The sequence below is a fragment of the Pelobates fuscus genome, chromosome 1 (assembly GCF_036172605.1).
Source record: "Pelobates fuscus isolate aPelFus1 chromosome 1, aPelFus1.pri, whole genome shotgun sequence".
Classification (NCBI taxonomy): domain Eukaryota; kingdom Metazoa; phylum Chordata; class Amphibia; order Anura; family Pelobatidae; genus Pelobates; species Pelobates fuscus.
The window spans coordinates 66,613,372-66,632,828 of record NC_086317.1 but is presented as its reverse complement, the minus strand read 5'-3'; the positions used below and the strand labels follow the sequence as shown (position 1 = coordinate 66,632,828).

General features: G+C 40.9%; 2 protein-coding genes across 2 annotated transcripts in view; one reads left to right on the top strand and one right to left on the bottom strand.

Annotated features, from left to right (window-relative positions):
• Positions 1 to 19,457, bottom strand: part of ASPA (aspartoacylase) — a 186,575-nt gene that overhangs the window by 30,174 nt on the left and 136,944 nt on the right. The gene's annotated exons all lie outside the window — the stretch shown is intronic.
• SPATA22 (spermatogenesis associated 22) overlaps positions 1,033 to 19,457 on the top strand; it is a 34,323-nt gene continuing 15,898 nt past the window's right edge. The window contains exons 1-6 of the mRNA XM_063441509.1: positions 1,033 to 1,139; positions 3,753 to 3,890; positions 5,644 to 5,692; positions 8,831 to 8,908; positions 12,446 to 12,500; positions 12,657 to 12,746. Coding sequence (XP_063297579.1) covers positions 1,094 to 1,139; positions 3,753 to 3,890; positions 5,644 to 5,692; positions 8,831 to 8,908; positions 12,446 to 12,500; positions 12,657 to 12,746 — 456 coding nt within the window. The 5' untranslated portion in view covers positions 1,033 to 1,093. The remainder of the gene's footprint in view (positions 1,140 to 3,752; positions 3,891 to 5,643; positions 5,693 to 8,830; positions 8,909 to 12,445; positions 12,501 to 12,656; positions 12,747 to 19,457) is intronic.

The window sequence follows — 19,457 nt, the reverse complement described above, 5'->3', positions numbered from 1 at the left end:
CTTCTGATGACACTATGGATTTTTCTTTTCTTTATTTTTTAAGCTATTAAAAACATTTTGTCACATACAAGTTGATTATAGCATGTTTTATTGTGGCTTTCACCTGGGTGGCAAAAATGTGTTCAATACATATAATAAATAAGATTGAATATCACCACCCCGCACTGTGAATGCTCTTTAGCATTGTGTTTGTTAAGTTTTACCAAAGGAGGGTGGTGATCATCATATATTTCTAGAAACTAAACTGCACATAATTATTTAAATCTTTTATTTTGTTATTCACTAAAGAGAGAACTGCCTGGAAAGGCAAAATAAAATTAGCCAAACTGGAAGCATAGCTTAGTGGGAAAATGCTTCCAGTTTGGTTAATTCGGCCATAAAGTTTAAATTTACTGTGAATTCACGCCAATTCTCACTTTGGTGAATTACCCTGTATATGACCCGCCTATGGTCTGCACACAAGAAAATGGGCATTACAATAAATTAGGGAGAAATGACCAGCAGACCTCAGTCATTACTCAGATATTGACCTAACTGGTGACTTTACTGCTAATACATTATTAGGGGAGGGAAGCTGTTCAGAAACATTTTGATTCATGTCCCTGTGAGTGATTGGCTTACACTGGGCTATGAACAGGAGGTATTACTAATCCTGACTGTAAACCTAACATGGTGGCATGGCCCTGCCTGTGGTCTATCACTTCATAATGACTGCTTTGTAACAAGCCAGCAAACTCAACGTGCTCACACTACACTGAAGAGCTCAACTGGCTCCTCAGGGAGTCACTAGGCTAAGACTTTTAAGGCGCCCGACGATTGGCTATGAAGAAAAAAAGGCGCCCGACGATTGGTTAGGAAGAATAAAAGTGGGCGGGGTTAAGTAATGAAAAACAAGGGTAGAGCTGAAAGTGATGACTTAACACGCGCGCAGAGGGAAAGGACTTGCCACCGCGCGCAGTAACGGCCGCAGGAGTTCGGGTTCAGTTGGCGGGAAAGCAGTGTTGCGCGCTGTGCATTGTGGGTCCCCGTTCCTCTCACACCCCGTGTGTTGCTATAGTTACCGGTGTGTCCGTGCGAAGTGCTGAGAGGGAACATGAAACGGAGCTTTCCGCCCAGCACCACACCCAGGGCCTCCTCGGGTAGAGCAACTTGTATTTAGTCACTGTAAGATGGAGAACAGGGGACATAAAGCGTCAGTCCTGGCCTGTGACTGATACTCCTTCATCGTGGGCTGTGTCTGAAATTAATGTATATCTGTAATAAGAATACCATGTGACAGTTTATAGAGAATGCTCCTTAATTGTCCATTATTTACATCAAATTCGTAACAAATCAGTTTTATTTTTTACTATGAAGGACACTACGCACCATAACCACTGCAAGCCAATGTAGTAAATATCTGTTTTCTTTTATCTGTGCAGTTACAAATATACAATACCCAGACTATGTATACAATACCCAGACTATGTGCCTGGAACATTTGTTTTGGGGCCATGGTCCCAGGTGGCACTTTAAGGAAGGGGGGTAACAATTTGCCACCCTCACTGGGTTCAGACCCTATTAAAAATCTTTTTTTACAAGTAGCGTGCAGCATAAGTGAACTGCACTCAAACTAAATTAACATGAAAGCACCTCTGAGCATCTGTAAGAGTATTTTTTCGTAAGGGTGTGTGTGTGTGTGACTGCATCGATGTGCTTGGACCCAAGCAGCACAATGTCCCTGTTTGGAACCAAAGCAATGAAACATGTTATGCTGAAACAAATCTGGAATCATAATAATAAAAAACAAAACTTGTTTCCTCTAATAAAATATATACTAAATTGATATGTATGGGCTAAAATGAATGGTATTCCTCAGTTCGGTGTGCAGCTCAATATAGTAAATGCCACCATATAAAATCTACAGTGTCAATATACAAAATCCACACACCTTTTTTATAAAGACGTTGCAACTCACTTCACTGACAAGATCTCTACAATCAGGGAAGAGATCTCTCATCTTTCTTCTTCCCCTTACAATACTTCCCCTAACCCCACTCCCTCTGCTGTTCTATGTTTATTCGCACTTGCTGCAGTGGAAGAAGTTTTTGCTCTGCTCCAATCCTCCCTCCCCACCACCTGCTCCATAGATCCAATTCCCTCGCATCTCATCCATACTCTGTCTTCAACTCTGCTGGACCTGCTTCAGTCTGGTTTCCGCACTAAGCACTCTGGAAACGACACTGACCAAAGTATCCAATGATCTAATCACTGCAAAATCTTGTGGTCACTACTCTATCCTAATTCTTCTTGACCTGTCTGCGGCCTGTCTCCCAGCGCTCTTTCAGTGTTTCTTTCTCTGCCTCTACTTCTTCTCCCCAACTCCTCTCTGTTGGTGTCTGCCAAGGTTCAGTCCATAGTCCCCTACTGTCCTCTATCTATATTGTCTCCCTTGGTAAACTCATTAGCTCCTTTGGCTTCCAATATCATTTCTATGCAGATGACATGCAAAGCTACCTGTCCTCTTCTGATCTTTCCCTATCCCTCTTGACTCGTGTCTCTGACTGCCTTTCTGCTATTTCTAACTGGATGGCTGCCCACTTTCTTAAACTCAACTTGACCAAAACTGAAATTCTGGTCTTTCCACCCTCAATTGTTGCTACTCCTGTGTCTGTCTCCCTCCAAGTCAACAGTGCTACCATCAGCTCCACCACGCAGGCTCGCTGCCTAGGTGTTCTCTTTGACTCCGACCTCTCCTTCACGCCTCATGTTCAGTCTATCACCAAATCCTGTCGTTTCCATCTCAAAAACATTGCGCGCATCCGACCCTACTTAACGCCAGATGCGACTAAGGTGCTGATCTATTCCACTGTCCTTTCTCGACTTGACTACTGTAATCCGCTTCTCAGTGGTCTTAGCTGCTCCCAACTTGCGCTGTTACAGTCCATAATGAATGCGACGGCGAGGCTCATCTTCCTGCCCGCACTGCCCATGCCTCACCCTTCTGTCAATCCCTACATTGGCTTCCTGTAAGATATAGGGCTCAATTTAAAATTCTGATTCTTGCTTTCAAATCTCTGCATTATGCTGCTCCCACCTATCTATCCTCCCTAATACACAAGTATGACCTTATGCTCTGCTGAAGACTTACGTCTATCTTCTGTCCGTACTCCCACCTCTAATGCTCGCCTTCAAGACTTCCCAAGGGCTGCACCGTTCCTGTGGAACTCACTTCCCTCCTCCGTTAGATGCTTACCTAGTGTCCACTCCTTCAAAAAATCATTAAAAACCCACGTCATAAAAGCGTATCAATTAAACTGTTAATAGCTCCCGACTGATTCCTCTCTTGCAACTGTAATTAGTCTAATACTATCCTTACCTTTTGTATCACATTACCACTCTCCCTCTAGCATGTAAGTTCATTCAGCAGGGCCCTCAACCCCTCTGTTCCTGTGTGTCCAACCTGTCTGGTTACAACTACATGTCTGTTCGTCCACCCACTGTAAAGCGCTGCAGAATTTGTTGGCGCTATATAAATAATAACATAATAAAGGGTTTTAAGCAGTAAAAATGGTGCTGACTTTGCCACTGTTTCTTATTTTATGCATGTGAATAAATAGGTGATCTGAAGAGAGTTTTGAATGCTGTAAGTAACTGATGATTTAAATAACTTTCTTTGTCCATGTCTCTCTAAAGCAAGAGGAATGTGCTTTAATTTCAGTAGCATTACCAATGAATTTCTGCAAAGCATTTCTTTTTTGTTTTCTTTGCAGGTTATTTACCTGTACCAATCTTCAATCAGAAAAAAAGAATCAGGCAGCCACTAACATCAGCTCCACAAAGAAATGAGCCCAGTTCTAGTTGTTTTCATCAAGCTCCAGACAGCTATGATTTTTCTCCAGTGTCAACAGGTGAAGTATCATGAGCAAAGTGTGGAAATGAGTGTTGACCAAAACAATTCATTAAAATAGACCAATACAAAACCCACATTTACCCTGAAAAAAAAAATACAGATATATATATATATATATATATATATATATATATATATACAAATATCTTTAGTAAAATCATCTAGTTGGGTTATCTTGGAGTTTTTTTACTCTATTTATTCTATATATAATACAAATAGAGCAAAGCTTTCTTTCTTTCTTACATTTTACACATTATTGGCATCTCCCCAAGTTTAGAGAATACCCCCCCCCCACCCCCCCCCCCCCCATTCAATGCTAGTTGTCCTAAATTGTTCTTTCGGCAATGTATCTCCGTTAACCCCCAACACATATTGTCAGAATTTAGACATGTATTTTATTCTTAAAATTAAATAAAATGAGAGGTGTGGTTCAAGTAAACAGTGCAAGAACCCATAGAGTAAGAATACATCTAAACCCTTAAAGGGACACTGTAGGCACCCAGACCATTTCAGCTCAATGAAGTGGTCTGGGTGCTGTGTCCCTTTTGCACTTAGTGTTGCAATGTAAAACATTGCAGTTCTAGAGAACTGCAATGTTTACATTGCAGCTCTAAGACTCCCCTCAGTGGCTGGACAGTCACTAGAGGGCTTCTGGAATTGAAACAGACATTTGGTCCGTTATCTGACACTGGACGTCCTCACGCTCTGCATGAGGACCTCCAGTGTCAGATTTTTCCCCATAGGAAAGCATCAGAATGCTTTCCTATGTGGAAATCCTAATGCGAGCACGGCCATTACCGCACATGTGCATTAGGTCTCCCCGTCGGATGATGTCAGCGGGGGAGGAGCATGTGCGGAGCCTAACCCAGCGCCGAGGGACATTGGCGCTGGATTCAGGTCAGTGACTGAAAGGGTTTTAGCTGCTTAAGCGCCAAGGGAGGGGGGCACCTTAGAAATCTACTAAAACGGCTTTGTTTTCCTGGCACTATGGGATCCCTTTGACATGTATTGATGGAATTTAGAGAAGTGTTTTATTTTGAATAAATTATTGACATATCTGTTTGTAAAGCCCAGCAACATAAATGTGAGAAATCATCTAATAAAACATCTTGTAAAATGATCATCCTAATTTTATAGCTTGATTTTAAAAAGGCAAGAACTATGTGCAGTCTTTCCACCCCTTCTTTCTCCAGGAAGACAAGAAGGTTGGAAATGCACATATAAGCTTGTGAACATTGACTTGCTCGCTGTTTCCTTTCACTCATCCAGAATCTTCTTATTCATTTTTTTCATACTCAACTGACAGCAGTTGGCAAGTCTGTAAGAATGTTAAAAGCTGGAGTACCATAAAAAGGGGTGGTCTTGTCTGGTTACAATTACATGTTTGTTCGCCCACTCCTTGTAAAGCAATACAGAATTTAAAGGCGCTATATAAAAATAATAATAATAATAATTCCAGTGAGATTATTTAATTGTTCTGTTTTGTGTGCAACCAACAAATTTACACTATTAGTGCCTATGGGCAGAAATAAAAATGCATGCTTGCTACTCATTTCTTATACGGTGATGTACCCACTGGGAACAGTTTTATAAATTGTTCATACAATTAATATGGGTTAATTGTGTTAATGATTATCCAAATCTTCAAGAAAATTATTTTTGCTACTAGAGTTGCTTACTGATGTATTGTGGTGTATTGGCAAATAAATAAAAAGTAAACAGTTTTGATTGTTATATGTTATATTCCACAGAAAACGTAATTCTTCAGCCAGTTAATCCAGGACAAAAAATAGACACAAGGTAAATTAACCCCTTAAGGACAGAGGCAATTGTCCAAGTTCTGTCTGTTCAACAGTAATTATGTGCACCCACACTTGTTATATATAATGTTGCTTAGGAGAAATAGGGCTTTCACTTCACATCAAAATATTTATATATGAAACACAATTTAATATGAATACAATCTAAAAGAAAGTGTGGAAAATTAAGACATTTTATTTTCCAAGTTCTGCAAGGCTCTTTAACTGTGAATGTCATAATACTGTTAACTGTTACTGCAATAAAACACACATACTTGTATGCTGTGATGTTCCACGAGTACGATGATGCTCCCCCGTGTACAGGTTTCATGGTGTTTTGAAAAGTTACAGGGTCAAATAAGGAGCTTGCCCATTTAAATTCTTACACATTAAACTTTGCAGGACTCGTTTGGTGTGCCTGTGTTGCCTTTGAGACCATATGGCAGCCCAGCAATGAAAATTAACCCCATAATGGCATACCAGTTGCAAATGTCCAATCTTTTCTTTTTTTTAAATTGCCACTTAGTCACAAACCCTGGCCAAAGTTAGTGTTCATGTTTATTTGGCATTTGTCACGCAAAAACTGCACTTTCACCGATGATATTGTTATGATATGTTTTACTGTTTTAAAACACTCATATTTTGTTCAGCAGTGTCTCACAAGTAAAACAGTACCCCCATGTACACATTTTATGGGGATTTGTTAAGTTACAGGGTCAAATATAGGAAATGCAGATTAAATCTGGTATTTCTGTCTAGGTTGCGACGCAGGTCCCCCAATATATAAATTTACTTATGTATAGATAATTTATACATACACTTAGAATTAAAGGGATCCTATAGTGCCAAGAAAACAAACCCGATTTCCTGGCACTATAGACCCTTTGAGTCCCCTTCTCCCTCGGGGCCCCCTCCTTCAGGGCCCCTTCCCTCGGTGCCAAAGGGGTTAAAACCGAAGCTCGAAGTGGTTACAACATCAGTGTAACCCAATGCCTCCCAAGCCATCTGTAGTCTGGTGAAGAATGTTTCTACAGATTCATCTTTCCCTTGTAGTATATCTCCTAATTTATGGGCTAGTTCCTCTGTCTTTACCTTAGCCCATTCTCTCATTGCAGTGACATAGTATGCTCCAGATGCAGACTTGGTTCTAAACCATTCATCTGTTTGCATGTTGCTTTTTTTGAGGTTATCTTCATGGGCATCTGTATATTTAGCAATTATTCTAGCCCAAACGGGGCCAGCTTTTAGTGCCACAATCTGTTTTAAATCCATCCAAGTACACTGGTAAGTAGCTTGAATTGTGGCTAGAGACTGGACTAGAGCTAAGGGGGCCTTTTCAACATCTGCCAAGTGCTGTATTATTGCCAGTTGTTCACTGGGTGTCCAGGGCTTATATTCTTCCCAGTATTGGATACCTGAGCTCGGCTGTCTGTTCTCATGGTATACGCTCTCAACTTTGGGTATTATGGGAGTAGAAGATTATGGAGCTAATGGCCCCACTGGGGTGTTTATGGGGGCAACTAGGGGTTCCCTTAAGTCTGGACTACCTGCCTGCTCTAATGAACCCATAGGTCTTACTGGGACTACTAGGGAACCATATGAAGTCCCACTGCGTAATATAACTGGAAAGAGAGGTTTTGATCTCCGTAAAAGGGAAATCGCCTGGCCTTTAGGGACCAAAGGAGTCCCTGCAGTAACCTGGTAAAGGGGTGGGTTTACAAGATTTTTCCCAGGATCTTGCCTACTCTGGGACCCTAGAGGTCCAAAACATTGATAATATGGTACACCTTTCCTGGTGGTTTCTCTACAACCACATTTAGTTAATTCAACAGCAGTATCATGCCATTTTTGTGCGACTTCTACTAAGTCATTATCTTCTAACCAACCTCTGTAATTTGCCATAAATTCACTCCATATATGTGGGTCTAGAGTGCCCTCTGAGGGCATGTCAGCTTACCTTCCCCCGCTGACATCAGCTCCCGAGTGGAGCCGAATGCGCATGCGTGGCCAGAGGAGCGGGCACATTCAAACCCATTCATAGGAAAGCATTACTCAATGCTTTCCTATGGGGATCTTTTTTGACGCTGGAGGTCCGTGATGCCCATCAAATAAGTGCGATTTACCTAGTGTAAATTGCGGAAGCGCCTCTAGTGGCTGTCATGGAGTGTAAACATAGTGCCTTCAGTGTAAACATAGCAGTTTCTCTGAAACTGCTATGTTTTCAGCTGCAGGGTTAAAACTAGGGGGACCTGGCACGCAGACCACTTTATTGAGCTGAAGTTGTCTGGGTGCCTATAGTGGTCCTTTAAATTGTATAGATATATATATTCTAAGTGTATTTTGATATTTGTATGTATGTGTGTATATATATATATATATATATATATAATTTTTTTTTTTAAAGTGTATTTTGATATAATTTTTAAAATATTATAACAAAATATAATTTGTTGTGTTCAACAATAATAACAAATAATATTTCAGTCATAACCAGAGTTCCGTTATATCTGAAAGGGATTGTTGAAGTGTAGATAATTTTAGCATCTAACTTTTTTTCCCCTAAATTTTGTTGGTCATCATCTCACTGTTTTGTAAATAAACCAACATATATCTCCAGTTGGAGAATTATGCCCTGACGAAAACCGCCAAGTTCCAGACATGGTGATGCTAGATGTTTGTAATTAATGCTTGGAAGTCTAACAGCAAATGTGTTCTACAATTTTAATTATATCCAGTATGTGTGAATGCCAAAACTGTTTGTTTTGGTTTTGGGTTTTTTTTTTTTGCAAGGGAGCGGTAAGTAGATCAAAAGAAGGAGAGGAGAAAGAAGAGACAAAAGTGTTATAATTTTTTAACACATTTTGTATATAGTGTCCTTCCAGCTATTTCATCATTCTAGTGATGATAGGTTATATGATCAAAGCATTTGGTTGGGGTCCGCTGTGTGTGTATCCGCTGTGGAAAAGAGAAAAAGAAAGGGAGAAGAGGTGAGGTCAAGAGGGAATGCCGCAGGTCCTTTTTAGGAAAATTCCTCTAATCTAAAATAACAAATATAGTAATTAATTTAGAAAAGAACTGTGATATCTCTGGGTAGAGATGTTTTATAACTGTTGATGTTTTATTTTCATGTTTAATCAAGCTTGCAGGTTTTTCAGCAATTGCAGCACCCTTTAGCTCATCAGCAATATAAATTCAACACAACTGGCTACAGCAAAGGGTAAGGTACAATTAATGCCTTTTTTTCACTTACCAAGAAAAAATTGGTATTTCAAATCTTTTTTTCTTTCGGCACACGAATGGGTTTTATATATGTTTCATGTCTGTTGTCAGTCTGAGAAGTGCTGCTGTTCAAATGTGCAAAATCAGAGGTACTCTCCCTCAACTCAGTCTGCCCACCATCCCACAGTTACTACCCTAGTATAAATCCCTCTGTCTGTGTCATTATAGGAACCAACCCCACATATGCTCATTTGATTCTTTTGGCCTTATAGATATACTGACATTTTGTCCCTGCTCAATTATCTTTTCACACAATGTGGAAGATTATCAAAGTGTCCTGTGATCATATCTAAAAGGCGAGATGTCATCAATACAATGTGCCTGTTGGTTTCAATAATGATATCCCCAATTGTACTACTTTAGACCACTATTTAGAACTTTGATGAATCTCCCCCAGTGTGTGTATTACACACTCCACATAGCACACTAGTTTGTCACCAAGTTCTATAAGGTAAGTGCTCTGTGACTATGAGACTATGAGGAGAAGCTTTCACACGAACATCAAGTATCTAGTTTAGGACTCTGGAGACCAATGCAGTGATTTTGATATGATCTTAATGTTTTTACCATGTCGAACTGCATGTTAGTAAAGGTTAAATGTTAAACACGTTACTTTTACAGGGGGAATAATGCTGAGTAAACCTCCTTGCACTTTGTTCTCATGGCAGCTTTGCCACTCCATGATGCCTTGCTCTTGCTTATCTACACAAAAAAGCCATATACACATAGGTATGCGTTTGGGCATTGTGTGCACTAGCACGGCAAGGTTTCATTTACAATCCATGCCTTGCTTTCCTATTATATTGTCTAGTGATATATTATTATTGTTAGTGTTTAAAGTACCTCAAGCCAGTACTAAAAGTGCTTCAGCCTGGCGGCGTCACATGACTCCTTTCAGCCTATCGCAGTTGACCATTGCTGATGATATTTTTATGTTATCAGTAAAGAATAGAGAGCACAACCATTAAAAGCAAATTATCTTTATTATCTAGATCAAATGTACAAGGTTTCCTTAAACAGTACCAAAAGCAATGGCAATCATATCAAAATAACAATCTATGCATCCAAATCCATCATGCTCCCTTGATGAAGGCTATTTTGCCTAAACGTTGGGGGCATTTTCTTGATTATTTCTCTGTTCTCACCATTGCTTTTGTTTTTCTTTTCCTTGTGGTATGTATTTTTATGTTGGTTAGGTTTTGTTGAATGAATCATTGTAAGCCTAATACTTTGTATATTATCATTGTGTTGCTGGTTTTGCCTTTTTTTTTTTTTAATTCTTTATTTTTGTAGTGCTTAGAGTTACAAAACACGCTTATATCGCCATGATAGCTGATACAAGCCAATGGAATAGAATAAGATAAACAGTAGCATGGCAAGCATTAACAGCACATTTTTTTCTAGGTCAGGTTAGGTAGAACTGGTTACAACCTTAGGTTCATCCAGGCTAATTATTGTGAGGAGTAATCTTGACAGTTTAAGTAAAATCAGAAACATTCCTGGACTAAACATGGTTAAAGCATTGAGGTTAGCGGTGCCTCTAGGGCTAAGTGAGTGTGTTAGCTTCGGTAGGATATTGATGCCTATTGCCCCGTACCATTTATGTAGCCGGTGAAATTATCAGGGGGGTAGTTGGCATAATAGCCTGGAGCCTGGTGAGGCATTGCTATGTTTCGTGCTTTTGAGTCGCATGTGTATATAAAGGGGTATATGCTTGAGGGTTGCCAGGCAGGCGGGCTTTGCTTTGTTAGGTGGGTAGGTGACTAGTTGTCTGTGAGTGGTGTGAGTAATAGGGCATTGCACGTGTATGAAACAAGTGAAACAAGTGTGAGAGAGATTGCTAACTACATAAAAACGTTCAAAACAATGAGTCCTCTTTAAGGTTCTGCGTTGCCATTGTATCTCTGTGTAGGCGGTTGCTGTGTTGCATGGGTAGCGTCCATTGCATCAGAAGTATGAACCTCTGTGACTCCCGACAGGTGAGTTCATTATCAGCCTATGCCCAGCGCAGGGAGAGATGTTGGGGATACTTTGCAGTCCTGCTGGGGGGTTGCAAGGTACAGCGTCGCTGGTTCCAGCAGTCGGCTCGCCAGCCCGTCGTTGTGGGTGTCCTCTTTAGTGGTGCAGGTAAGTGAAGTCCCCCTCTGATACTCTGGGGCTTTCCGCGGCATCAGGTGGGTTCGGAGCCATGAGGGTAGCTTGCCAGTGTGTTGTCTCCATATGGGTTTTGGCTTTATGCCGGGGCTCTGAGAAGCTTGCGGGCCACCTCGGGTTGGGATCTTTATGCGGTGTGACCTTGCCTGTTTGAGTGCGGGCGGGAATGGTCTCCTTCTCCGGCGCCATTTTGTAAGTCTCGTCAGGCGGGGGCCAGTGCGGCCCTGGCGGGTGCGTACGAGTTCTCCGCCAGGCTTGTGCGCTGGTTTCTTGGCTTGCCGCTCTCTGCTTGTTAGCTTCGCCCAGAAGGCGTTGATTCAAGCTTGGCCAGGGTTTGGTATCTGTCTGTATGACAGCTGTGGTCACATGTGGCGTTCGCCATTGTGGAGGCCCGTGTTGCAAAGGGCTGCCTGTGCGGTTCCGTCGTCAGTGCTCGTCGTGGCCCTACTGCCTGAAGGGTTTGGACCGGGATCACCCCCACCGGTCCTGAGGGGGGGGAGCGGGTAGGCAGTGGCTCGGTGTCTCCAGCATATGGGCGAGGAGAGCGGCCGTCTCCCCCCAGCTCCATCCACCGCGGGCCGCAGCCTGCCGCCTCGGTTACACGATTATGGAATGTGCTCAAGTTTGGTGTCAGGTGATTCACCGGGGGTCTCCCAACATGGGTAACGTACCCCGGTGTCATTGCCGGCTTAAAAACTGTGAGCTTTTCCCTTTGGAACAGTTTGTTTAGCGGGAGCTTCTCCTCCATGAGACTGTTCCTCTTGCAGGTCAGGCCCCGCCCCCCGGTTTTGGCTTTTTTAATACACGTGATTTATGTTTAAAAAAAATTCGGAGGGATTGCGTACATTGTTATTTTTATATCATTGCCATTGCTTTTGGTACTGTTTAAGGATACCTTGTAAATCATTGTGCTCCTTATTCTGTATTGATAGTATGTTGCTTTGGTCAATTGGGAAATAGGACCATTGAGTGAGCACCCTGATTTATGTATTTGTTTTTGTAGATATACTACCTTTCTAAAACAGAATAGATATTTCTATCTTAGCCATACCTCCAACAAGGGCTTTGCTGTGGGCATCGTTTCTCAGTGTTAAACTGTTTGAAAACTGTTTGACACTGGACCTAGGGATGGTGTAAGGGGACTGGAGCTTCTATTATCCTTTTAAGTAACTTTACTGATATTATAAGAGACTGAAATTAAGATTTCAACTTTCTCTTCAGCAATATTTTTTTTTTCTGGAAAACAACAGTTGATGGGGCTTACTCGACCCTTAATATTATTTATTTTCTAATGTCAATATTTAAGCCAGTGCATTTACAGGTCCACAGGAAAGAATCAAACGTCCTGGACCCAAGAAGACTTTGTACATCAGAATGTAAGAAGAAAATTAATTTCTTATTCTAATCCTTGTAATGCAGATTCAGGAAGTTAAAAAGAACATAATGATTTAAAAGTTAATTTAGAAAAAAAATTGCCTGGAGAGACAGATTCTTTAAAATCCAACAGATCATTTTATTCTTATGCTACACAGTCAAGAACTAAGAATCAAGTATATAAACACACAACCAAGCAAAGTAAAGACCCCCTGTTTGCTGATATGCCTGAGGATGAAATGGTACAGGTAAATTCTATACATACTTTATATGACAATTAAAAACATTTGACCTGGCTTTAACATCTTTTCATTACATAATTACTGACATTTTAACAATTAAACAAATTGCCATAGGATGTGTATGTAGGAAGTTTTTTTTTTGGATTCACGATGAATAGAGATACATTCTAGGCACTTTAAAGGGACACTCTAAGCAACATGCCCACTACAGCTGTCCTGGGGCATTGTTTAATCACACGGTTAAGGCCCTTTTTGGCCACATCGATATTGCAAATAAATACTTTAGCATTATCAGTGTGAGTTTTGTCCAACTTCAACAGCGTAGTAGTCATGTAGTTAGTTATATATTGCAATCCAAAATTTGTATTTCATGTCGAAGAGGATCCTTTATCAATGAAGTCAATTCAATTATATCACCGTATAATTGGTTGAATTAATGTGGCACTCAAAAAAAAAATCAATCTGCAAAAAATGCATAAGGCAAATTTTATACATTTGTTCCTGGCGAAGAAAAGGTGAAAATATCACATGTCACCCCAATTATGTTTAATTCCCCTAAATTCTGTATTATTGATCTCAACATGTTACCAATATTTAAGTAGCTACTTATCTACCAAAACAAATGTAACACTCATCTTGATACATCTATTATGGTGAATAGCTACAAATAGGGCTAGATATATATCAGGGAGAAAACAGTAAGGGCAAAGAATATAGGGAATAAGGTAAAAAACTAAACTGTATCCCTACTGTGCCCTTCAAGGTTAATTTTTCACCTTCCCTACTCCCTAATTTTTTTTGCCCTTACTTTTTTCTCCCTGATATATATCTAGCCCTATTTGTAGCTATTCACCATACTAGATGTATCAAGATGAGTTTTGTATTTGTTTTGGTAGATACGTTGCTACAATATCTATAGAAGGCTATTACCTTGTGATAGGACAGCTCTCCTAATTGGATCTCTTCTGTGTGAATAGCACTGACAGTTAGATCCTTTATGACAAATTCAATATATTTGATCATACTGATTTCAATTTATTTCTTTATTTACGTTTCATCTAGTAGGGACTTTGTTTTTATGTATTAAAGGGACACTGTAGTCACCAGAACAACTACAGCTTATTGCATTTGTTCTGGTGAGTAGAATCATAACCTTCAAGCTTTTTGCTGTAAACACTTTTTTTTTTTTTTCAGAGAAAATGCAGTGTTTACATTACAGCCTAGTGATAACATCACTTGCCACTCATCAGATGGCTTCTAGAGCTGCTTCCTATCTCAGTCTTGCCTAGTGTGCATCACAGCATATCAGTGTATCCACCCTCTGAATGCAGACACTGAACTTTCCTCATAGAAATTCATTGATTTAATTAGTCTCTATGAGGAAATGCTGATTGGCCAGGACTGTGTTTGACTTATGCTGGCTCTGCCCCTGATCTGCCTCCTTCACAGTCTCAGCCAATCCTATGGGGAAGCATTGCATTGAATACAAGTAAGGTTTTACTATATTTAGGGAGGCAAGAGATGATTTTAACACTATAGGGTCAGAATATATGTTTGTGTTCCTGAACCTATAGTGCTCCTTTAATTCACCTTTATATTTGTATTTACTTTTTAATATTTATTTAAATAAAAGCTAAGTTACATTAATGGCTTGCTTCTTCCATTAAGGGGTTTCTGATCACCCCCTCTTCTTTTTTTGTGCTTTAATATTAAAACCAGGGGTTACACCCCCCCCCCCCCATTTTCTTTCAAAGCAACCTGATACACCCTCCCTTAATTTTTCTTTTTGTTACTAATATCTGTCTTATGTTGTCCTCCACAAACATTTGACTTATTAATTTTTTCCTCTGGTCAGCATATCCCTGTTTATGCTGTAGTGCTATATGTCTCTAAATATTCTTTATATATGTGGTGTCTCTTTTTCTGTTAATTCTTACCACCAATTGGAAACTCAAATAATCCCTTTCCATAAATCTGTGTTACATGATTTGACTTACTTGAAATCAGTCTATAACTGATAAGAACATACATAATACAGCCTGGACTATATAGGAGCGCATGTTCAAAATAATTTTGTAAGAACTTTTTAATAAGATTTTTGTATATTTAAAGAGACTAAATTGTACCAATTATTATTGTTTCTCTTGTTTATGAAAGTATAAGTATTGGTTTAAACATAATCTGTACATTCATATTTCCTTTCCACCATACTATATAGAAATCCTTGCAGTGTTCTTAGTTTTCTATTGAAGTAATAAGCAGTAGGAATGTGCATGGGCAAAAAATTTGGTTCGGCATTCCGAAATTCAGTAATTCAGTTCAGTTCGGCACTTCCGAAATTCGGGACTTTGGCAATTCGGCACTTCCGAAATTCGGGACTTTGGGTAAATGTAGCAAAACGGGTAGAGGTAGGATTGGGGTTGGGTTAGGAGTAGTGTTAGGGTTAGGAGTAGTGTTAGGGTTGGGTTAGGGTTGTGTTAGGAGTAGGGTTAGGAGTAGGCTTAGGGCTGGGTAAGGAGTAGACTTAAGGTTGGGTTAGGAGTAGGGTTGGGTTAGGAGTAGCGTTAGGGTAGGGTTAGGGGTAGAGGTACCCTAACCCCACCCTAACCCTACTCCTAACCCATCCCTATCCCTACTCCTTACCCAACCCTAGCCCAACCCTACTTCTAACCCTACCATAACCCTACTCCTAACCCAACCCTAACACTACTCCTAACCCTAACACTACTCCTAACCCAACCCCAATCCTACCTCTACCCGTTTTGCCACTTTTCAGAAGTCCTAAGCACTTCGGCACTTCCGAAATTCTACATTTCGGCAATTCGATTCGGCACTTCGGAAATTCGGCACTTCGGAAATTCGGCACTTTGGCGGTTCGGTTCGGCACTTCCGAAATACGTCACTTCAGACATTTGGACATTTGGAACTATCTGAATGTCCGAAATTCGTCCGAATTTCCATTCGGACTGAACCGAATTGCACATGTCTAATAAGCAGTCAGTTTGTGCCCAGAGACCTGCTCATTGTAGTCCATATTTTCTTAATCAAGTGGCCACACGTTGAATGTTGTTACAGGTTCTTGATATCAATTGTTACACGGTACCACAATGGCACTTTGTGCAGAATATAGCAGGCAACTATCATATCTCATTCATGGAGATTACAACAGTTAACCACTGGGCTTGAATTTTACTCATGGGTGCTATATGGCGCTTGTAATGTTTCTTCAACCCAGCTGAAAAGAATGCAAAGGTCATACTGCTCATGCTTACTACTACATTACATGCAAATCACACAGAGTTTTTACTACAGTACCTACATATTTCCTACATAAGTCACTGAAGAGAACAGCCTGTATCTAGGTATGTAGTAACTGATAGATACCAGATCAGGTGCGCAACTGCACTGGGGCCTCAGCCAGTAAAGGATCCCGCTTTCACCAGATGTAATGAAAATTAGGAACAGCCACCGTGGGGAAACTTTATGACAGCGCTGGCATCACTTATAATCCTGCTGTGCAAGAGAGGGACGCTAGGATGCTGAAACCAGTTAACACGGCCCAGGGAGGAAATTTATATTCTACTTGGAGAGAGGGTTGAGTGTGTGTGTCAATGTACATATGTTTGCCTGTGTGTCAATATTTGTGGGCTGTGTGTAAATATGCAAGTGTGTATCTCTTGGAGTGTGGCAGTGTGTGTATGTGTTCACATTTCTTGGAGTGTATCTGTATATATCTGTGTATACGCGTTAGCATCTCTTGGAATGAATTTGTTTGGCAGTATTCGTGTGTGCATATGTATGTGTGGATACACGCCTGTATACAAACACCAACACCACATTAAACACACCCATGTATTCATACACCACCAACGTACATTATAACAGTTTGTACTTAAATACCAAAGCTACACACAAACATACACCCCTGAAATCAAGTTCAATCACTACAAACAAACACACCTCTGCATCCAAATATTATAAACAGACCCCTGCATACAAACACCAACACTGAACACACAAAAACCCCTGCATTCAAGTGCCGTACCAACACTACACGCAAACACACCCCTGCATTCAAACAATATAATTATATACAAGTATGCAAACATCTACAAACACACATTTCATACAAATACACTCCCACATACAGTAGTTGAGGATCCTCTCTTTATTAGTTCCATCACTTTTCTGGATATCCCTTTATTAGTGATTCCCTTGCTTACAGAAATTTTCAAATGCTGGCACTGGTCTGTGTATGTTTTTTATGTGCTAGCAAGGTAGTAAAATTGCCATATATGGATTTACCTAAATGACTTCACGGCTGTTAGCCATGTTGGGGAGGTCAAGTCCAAGAAACTTTTTAAACCTTAATTTTTTATTTTTTTTATTTTTTTTAGCGAGGAAGTGATGTCCCTGAACCTCTACCAAAAAAAAACAAAGAATGCTGCTGAAAACTTGAGGTTGCCTGTCTGGAAAAGTATTAGGCCAGGCAGGTGATTAGTTTTAAATTAGTGGTGAAGGGGAGCCATATATTCAGTGCTATTGGATGAGTTGGAATAATTGATCATCCTAAGCAAGATATTTGTTTGTATAACATTTAAAGAGCCCTGGTATTATATATGTGGGTACTACAACATTTTAGCTTAAAAAATATATATCTACGTTATCAATTGACAATAATGGTGTCTTTCATTTAAAATATTATAGAAAGAAACACCAAAGTTTTTTTAAGGACAGATTTGAGCTTGTTCAAATAGGATGTGACATTTCATGTGTACAATTAGGAAAATTCCTCAGATTTTCCCTTTTTTTAATGTGTCCAAGCTCTATAGTACTGTTTTCTTAGTATTCAATGACAATGCATTCAAAATTTGAAACTAAACGACTGTTAATACATTTTTAGAATTTAGAATGTGATACCAGAGAAGAACCATTCAGACCATCTAGTCAGCCCAATTTTCTAAATACTTTCATTACTCTCAGGGCTCGACAAATCCCTGGTTGCCTTGGCTGGTAGTATTTCTGTCCTGGCGCCTGGGATTTGCTGGCCCATTTAGCCCCCAAGCTGGTCGGCTGCCTATGAGTGCAGGCGGCTGGACGGCTCATAAAGAGCATGGGCTTACGTGTGTCCGGCCGTTTCAGGAAGAGCATGGTGTCACGTATCCATGGGGCAAAAACTGAGATAATTACCTTCCGAAGATCAAGGGGAGTGCCGCTCGGCGGTCTTCTGCCATAATGCCTGGTTTGTGCGGCATGTCGGTGCACGCAGGCCGCTGTGGACCCACGCAATTATATAGCCCCACATCCGTCCATGGTAAAGACGACGTCGACGTGCAGGTGATGTCATGCAAAAGACGTACAGGCACATTTTGGGGTCAAGGGCTAGGTACAGCCAATTGTATCTGCAAGTGGGTTAATTAAAATCACTTATTCCTTAGCTCATTGCCCTGTCGTGGTTATCCGAGAGTGTGTTATTCTGTTTTTTGACTTTGGATTCGTTTGGACTTCCCTGATTTCTAGTACCCTTGACTTCCTTACCGCTTTGTGTCTCGTTCTGTGTCCCTGACTTCAGCTAGTTTTCAGTCTGTCGGCCAGCTGAAAGAGAGCATTGCCGTGCGTGCGGGCGGTCGGCTGGCCAACTGAGGGAGGGAAAGGCTTGGTGGGTGGGCGCGCGTGCGCACGGGTGTGAGACTCCTTTAAGATTGAGCCAATTGGACAGGCGCGCGAGGGAGCTGTAACCTCGCACTCCCTCTAGTGATGCCGGGAGCCGGAATATGACATCATTCCGGACCTGGCATTACTAAACAGCGTTCTATGGAACAAAGCAGAGAGATGACTGAAGCCCCACTGGACCACAGGGAAAGCCGAACCACTCAAGCTCTCCCAAAAGGTAGGGAGGCTGTGTGGTCACATTATTGTGTGTGTGTGTCTCAGTGAGTGAATGTGTCTGTGAGTGTGTCTTTCAGTGAGTGTGTCTGTCTGTCAGTGAGTGTGTGTGTGTCTGTCTGTCAGTGAGTGAGTGTGTGTATTTAGGTGACCGGAACCACTCCAATGACAAAGGAAAGGGGTTTTTACTCACCTTTTTCCCCCACAATGTTCTGGTCTCGCCACAGCTGGCCCTGCCTCCATGACTGTGATTATCAATCTTGATGATCTCAGCCAATTCAATGCTTTCTAATAGAGAAGCATTGGGAGACAACACGCCACGCTGCGCCAATCAGCATCTCCTCATAGAGATGAATTGAATCAATGCATTTCTATGGGGAACTTTCAGCACCTCCACGCAGAGCATGGAGACGCTAAACGTAGGTGCTGCGCACTGTACAGCACTGACCCAAGATACACTCTAGAGGCCGTCTGAGTGACTGTCACTAGAAGTGTTACTAAGCAACAATGAAAATACTGCCTTTTTTTTTTTTTTTTGAAAAGGCAGGATTTACATTGAAAAGTGTGCAGGGACAGGTTATAGACACAAGAACAACTACATTAAGCTGTTTACTATACATTAAGCTGCAGTGGTTCTGTTGACTAATGCGTCCCTTTAAGAACTGGATATTTTACATTGAAAAGCCTGGCTCCTAACTATATTTGCTGGCTCCTAGATTCCAAGCAAATTTGTCAAGCTCTGCCTTATCTTATAGCTAGGATAGCCTTATGCCTATCCCACGCATGCTTAAACTCCTTCACTGTGTTAACCTCCACCACTTTAGCTGGCAT